At 37.0% G+C, this 6,767-nt stretch overlaps 1 protein-coding gene across 1 annotated transcript in view; it reads left to right on the top strand.

The window, feature by feature from the left end:
* Nucleotides 1–6,767, top strand: part of LOC107740073 (striatin-like) — a 60,688-nt gene that overhangs the window by 37,179 nt on the left and 16,742 nt on the right. Inside the window, exons 4-6 of the mRNA XM_016552353.1 lie at nucleotides 1,963–2,888; nucleotides 3,356–3,418; nucleotides 3,722–3,917. Coding sequence (XP_016407839.1) covers nucleotides 1,963–2,888; nucleotides 3,356–3,418; nucleotides 3,722–3,917 — 1,185 coding nt within the window. The remainder of the gene's footprint in view (nucleotides 1–1,962; nucleotides 2,889–3,355; nucleotides 3,419–3,721; nucleotides 3,918–6,767) is intronic.

The raw sequence follows: 6,767 nt of genomic DNA, 5'->3' as shown, positions 1-6,767 counted from the left end.
TAAGAAGAATCGCTTTATGTATCCCCCAATTGTAAGTCGCTTTGGATAAAAGCGTCTGCTAAATGTAAATGTAAATGTATAAATAATTAAAACTTAATCATTTAAAAAAAATTTTTTACATTGTTAACAAGCAACATTGCAACTCACCGCATTAATATTAAATTAATCTGTGATAAATTATTTGTTTCTTTTTTTTCAGTCTTATGTCTTTAAATCAAGAGTATAGCTGTAAATAAGTATTATTTTGTTAATCAGTTAATCTATTGATTATTTCTCAGATTAACTGGATGAAAAAGCACAATTTTATTTTTTTTAAACGTTAAAAAAGTGAAATCGCAATCAACCACCCCTTTAAAATTAAAATTAAAAATAAACATACAGTTTATGATGAAACTGATTATTTTGTATTCTGTTTTTCATTAACAGAAATTGTGAGTATTAATTATATTTAGTTAATTATGAATCATTTTGTGATTCCAGACGTTTCAAGAACTGTATGTTCTTCAATAAAACCAATTGTTATTAAAATATTATTATTATTACATTTATATTTTTTTTTCACCACACAATCAAAAGAATTAAAACATGAAATTATATTTTGCATATAGAAAATGAAGCCTATTTTAGGACTATATTATTATTTTATATATTGTGACATAATTTTCATGACAATTAAACACATTTTCCCCAAAATTATCATTACTACAATGCATCCAGACACAAGATATATTAATGGTCCTGTTTATGCAAAATATGATTTCTAGTGTGTATTTATTTTTTGTTTTTATTCTTTTGATTTTAGAGTAAAATCTTTTCGACAGGTTTCACAATACACTTAATTTTTATGAATAAATATAATTTCAGTTTATGTTTTTGTAGTATTTGAATTTAGGCTGAATTTAAATTCTAACGATTATTAAAACAGCAATTAAGAGTATTTAAATTAGTAAAGAAATGAAGCAGTAGAAGAATTGCGGTGTTTGATTGTCCGTGACACACACAAGGTAAAGCGGTTCAGGTCACTCCCACACCGAACATGAAGCTCTTCCACGCCTCCACGCTCTCATCTATTTATAAATACTGATATATCTGCTCATCTGCAGCATACGTGAGCGGCTCATGGCTGTGTGATACTGATTGTTAAGCGGCTCGAGCATTCAGAAGGAAGACACTAGCTGACCAGTTCACACCGCAGTGATTTTAGGAGGAAACTGAGATGAACTCACACCTTTGATCACATGACTGTCACGCTACAGCATCAGAGACGATATGATGCATCATAATAGTCGTCCATACGACTCCCGACTCGTGCGCTGTATTACTGTGATAGCACTGTGATAGTTTTGTGTGAGTAATATTTAAAGGGATAGTTTGCCCAAAAATTAACGTTTGCTGTCCCTCAAGTTATTCCAAACCTGTGCGAGATTCTTTCTTCTGTTGAGCACAAAAGAAGATATTTTGAAGAACATTGGTAACCAAACAGTTACCGGTAGCCACTGACTTCCATAGTATGGAAAAAAATACAATGGAAGTCAATGGCTACCGGTAACTGTTTTGTTACCAATGTTCTTCTACTTTTTTTTTTTTATATATATATATAGTTTATGCACATACAATTTATAGTTTATGTTCTTCAAAATATTTAGAAGACATTTAGAAAAACACACAAAAGAAGATATTTTGAAGAACATTGGTAACCAAACAGTTACCAGTAGCCACTGACTTCCATAGTATGGAAAAAAATACAATGGAAGTCAATGGGTGCCATCAACTGTTTGGTTACGAACATTCTACAAAATATTTAGAAGACACTTAAAAAACACTTAGAAAATACATTTTGGATTCCGGTGGCGTCATCTTCCTGTATGGCAGCTTAAACAACAGCTCCTCCGGGAAAACCACTTATTTGCCCCGTTAAATCACCAAATATAACTTTTTCTCGACTTTGCCTGTTTCGATAAGCGGGGCAAGAATGGGGAGAAGAGATGGAAACAAAAAATGCATCGCTGGAGAAACGGTGAACGAAGAAAACGCAAACAACAGCTCCCCGTCGCAGGCACAAGATGGTGAAGCTAATGCTAATACTCATCTGAGTGATGCGGCAAGTTTGACAAAAGTTCTGGAGGAGATAAGGGAATTTCACAAAGACCCAAAACAACAACTAAACGAGATTTTCACCGAACTCACCAGTGTTAATCAAAAGATTGCGGAGGCGGAAACGCGAATTGGAAAAGTAGAAGACCGCGTTCAAAACGTAGAACAGGTGATGAGCAAGATGATAAAAGTGATGAACCAACAGGAAAATAAACTTCTCGACCAAGAAGGGAGATCACGACGGGAGAATATAAGGATCTATAATGTTCCCGAAGGAGCAGAGGGGACGTCAATGACGCTGTTTGTGGAAAAGTTACTACGGGACGAGCTGGAGATCCCCTCAACTACAGATCTTGGCATCGAGAGAGCTCACCGGGCACTCGCACCGAAACCCTCTGGCAACAGGGAAGATAGACCGCGGTCAATAATAATCAAATTCCACCGCTACAAAATCAAAGATATTCTGCGCAAAGCCTGGGGAAAGAAGGTGTTTTTGAATGAAAGACCAATATACTTCGACCAAGATTACCCTCCGGCAATTCTACAGAAACACAAGGAATACTTCGAAGCCAAACGGGTACTAAAACAGAAACAGATACGCTTCCAGACCCCGTTTCCAGCTAAACTACGGGTGTTTTATGGTGACGGGACGCGACCATACGCGACTGCAGACATGAAGGACAGAGGATTGCCCGTCAGTGTAATCACACCGAGAGAGAGTCTTGCTGAGCAACTATCCCGTACGGCCTGGGAGACGACGAGAGGACTGAGACAACAGGGTATGGAAGAAGAACGTGAGAGGAACATTAGAGAGAGGTTGCAAGTTTTCAGAAGACGGCCCCTATCTCCTCCAGAGGAACTTTAAACCTGAACTAATTTAAAATTTCCGGTGAGCTAAGCAAACCATGAAAGAGATGGTGATATTTTCAGTTTGAGAAGCATATACGATAATGTGAATTTTTCTTTATCTAAGTTTATTTTTATGTAGTTACTTATCTATATACATCCTTCTCCCCTATTTAAATGAGAATATGTACAAGGCAGGAATACGTAAGGTAGTAATTTTGGTAAAATGTACACAGACTTTTACATTTATTGTTTTGGATGCTGCAATGGGGGCCCCCTACCCATTTGGGACAGAGATTTTCCCCCACAGCTAGACGCTTCTTCTCGCTTAGTTCAGGGTCATCTGTTAGAGACCCCAACCTTGGAATCATATCATTGTTATTTGTTCTCATGCTATGTATGTTTTATTGTTCAGGGAGTGGATCGTTCAAGTTCTATTTAGCGAAGTTTATTAACACGGGATCTTCAGATAAATATGGTTAGAGACAAAATTAAAATAATATCATTTAATGTCAATGGGATGTTGAATCCAATTAAACGTAATAAAGTTTTATCTAAAATGAAGAAAGAGCAAGCCCATATAGTATACTTACAGGAAACTCATTTAAATGATAAAGAGCATGAAAAATTGAGGAAATCTGGCTTTTCTAGTGTGTTTTTCTCTTCATACAAGACAGGGCATAGGAGGGGAGTCGCTATTCTTATTAGAAACACAAGGAATACTTCGAAGCCAAACGGGTACTAAAACAGAAACAGATACGCTTCCAGACCCCGTTTCCAGCTAAACTACGGGTGTTTTATGGTGACGGGACGCGACCATACGCGACTGCAGACATGAAGGACAGAGGATTGCCCGTCAGTGTAATCACACCGAGAGAGAGTCTTGCTGAGCAACTATCCCGTACGGCCTGGGAGACGACGAGAGGACTGAGACAACAGGGTATGGAAGAAGAACGTGAGAGGAACATTAGAGAGAGGTTGCAAGTTTTCAGAAGACGGCCCCTATCTCCTCCAGAGGAACTTTAAACCTGAACTAATTTAAAATTTCCGGTGAGCTAAGCAAACCATGAAAGAGATGGTGATATTTTCAGTTTGAGAAGCATATACGATAATGTGAATTTTTCTTTATCTAAGTTTATTTTTATGTAGTTACTTATCTATATACATCCTTCTCCCCTATTTAAATGAGAATATGTACAAGGCAGGAATACGTAAGGTAGTAATTTTGGTAAAATGTACACAGACTTTTACATTTATTGTTTTGGATGCTGCAATGGGGGCCCCCTACCCATTTGGGACAGAGATTTTCCCCCACAGCTAGACGCTTCTTCTCGCTTAGTTCAGGGTCATCTGTTAGAGACCCCAACCTTGGAATCATATCATTGTTATTTGTTCTCATGCTATGTATGTTTTATTGTTCAGGGAGTGGATCGTTCAAGTTCTATTTAGCGAAGTTTATTAACACGGGATCTTCAGATAAATATGGTTAGAGACAAAATTAAAATAATATCATTTAATGTCAATGGGATGTTGAATCCAATTAAACGTAATAAAATTTATCTAAAATGAAGAAAGAGCAAGCCCATATAGTATACTTACAGGAAACTCATTTAAATGATAAAGAGCATGAAAAATTGAGGAAATCTGGCTTTTCTAGTGTGTTTTTCTCTTCATACAAAACAGGGCATAGGAGGGGAGTCGCTATTCTTATTTCGAACAAACTAAATTTTGAAAAAATATCGGAAATGGGAGACAAGGAGGGCAGATATATTCTAGTAAAGGGTCAAATATATGAGAAATCAGTTACTCTTTTAAATATATATGCACCCCCAGGAAGTGATTTTAGCTTCTTCCAAAAAATTACTAGTATCATGACATTGGAAACGGAGGGATTTTTGATATGTGGGGGAGATTTAAATATACATTTGAAGCCAAAATTGGATTCCTCTAGCAGGAAAAATTATGACATGAGGCCCCTATATAAGAAAGTGAATGCACTTTTTGAAGATGTTGGTCTGATCGATATATGGAGAGATTTCTTTCCTAATAGAAGAGATTATACTCATTATTCGGCCCCCCATTCCCTATATACCAGAATAGACTATTTCATAACATTTGGAAAAGATCAAGATAAAGTACACGCTTGTGGAATAGGAACAATAGATATAAGTGACCATGCACCTATATATTTATCCATTGATTTTGAACTGCAACCAAAGAATAATACATGGAAATTAAACTCGAGTTTATTTAATGATCCCGGTTTCAAGGAACAAATTAAAAAAGAAATTAGTGCCTATTTAGAATTTAATGATAATGGTGAGGTTTCACCTCCTATCCTATCGGATACTCTGAAGGCTGTCTTGAGAGGTAAAGTTATAGCAATATCTTCATACAAGAAAAAAATTAGAAATAAATAACTTAATTGAAGAAAAAATTTCACGTTTTACTGCAGAAGCGCCTTGTTGTTTCTGAACCGAAGCCGATAAATCCATTTTAGCGAATCAGCGCGCTGTATTCAGGTCAGGTGACAAGGCTACTTTCACTTTGAAAAGACGCGCTAGCTGAGAGGAGTTTCGTCAATCACATCCATACAGTTTATGATCACAACAACAACAACATTTGTCAGGCATCTACATTGTCATCTGAGGAGATTACAAAGATTAAACCAGTGTTTTTTTAAACTCTAAAACATGAAATGTGGCGTTATCTGCTTTTGCTACAAAACAAACTTTTAATATGTAAAAAAAACATACTTTCAATAAACTTTAATTTTGTAAATTACCTGTAAGTTATTACTTAATCTAAACAACCCAGCTGCAGTTTGATTGATATTACTTGAAATGCACAATAAAGAAAAACATGATTTCTGAAAAAAATTATCGGTTTTTGCAAATGAACTCTTCATATATATTTTATATATATATATATATATGGCCATTGCAGTGCCGACACTGACTAATGTTGGTGAAAACACACTCATACGACCTTTTTATTTATTTGTAATTTAACGACAAGGCACAAGACCAAAACATTCTTGTCTACAAAACTGTATGTTAAATGACAAAACTCTTTTGAGGAGGTAAAATTGGTTTTGAGTTAATCTGTTGTGTTTGTAATGAGCTTTATAAAAAACAATAGTCTCTGGCATGCCTTTTGATACATGTGTGTTTTGTGTGTGTGTGCGTGTGTGTGCGTGTTTGTTTGTGTGTGCGTGTTTGTTTGTGTGTGTGTGTGTGTGTGTTTTGTGTGAGTGTTGTGTGTATGAGTGTGTGTGTGTTTGTGTGAGTGTGTGTGTTTGTTTGTGTGTGTGTGTGTGTGTGCGTGTGTGTGCGTGTTTGTTTGTGTGTGTGTGTGTGTGTGCGTGTGTGTGCGTGTTTGTTTGTGTGTGTGTGTGTGTGTGCGTGTGTGTGCGTGTTTGTTTGTGTGTGTGTGTGTGTGTGCGTGTGTGTGCGTGTTTGTTTGTGTGTGTGTGTGTGTGTGCGTGTGTGTGCGTGTTTGTTTGTGTGTGTGTGTGTGTGTGCGTGTGTGTGCGTGTTTGTTTGTGTGTGTGTGTGTGTGTGCGTGTGTGTGCGTGTTTGTTTGTGTGCGTGCGTGCGTGTGTGTGTGTGTGTGTGTGTGTGTCAGTGACAGTAAGGCTGAATGAATGCAGGATTGTTCGTCTCGTTGAGTTTCCTGTGCCTGGAGAGAGGCTGGTACAGCGAGAGAAGCCACACTCTCCGCTCGCTCGCTCATTCTCTCTTGTTTTCTTCTTAAACTGCTGCTAAAGATTTAGTCGAGTCCAGCGCTCTCCTTCCAGACATCAGACCGCAGGAGTGTTAGAACAG

This window comes from Sinocyclocheilus rhinocerous, unplaced genomic scaffold, assembly GCF_001515625.1.
Source record: "Sinocyclocheilus rhinocerous isolate Xijiao unplaced genomic scaffold, SAMN03320098_v1.1 scaffold1186, whole genome shotgun sequence".
NCBI lineage: Eukaryota > Metazoa > Chordata > Actinopteri > Cypriniformes > Cyprinidae > Sinocyclocheilus > Sinocyclocheilus rhinocerous.
The sequence above is the reverse complement of the archived record's forward strand: the minus strand, read 5'-3'. Positions and strand labels throughout refer to the sequence as shown.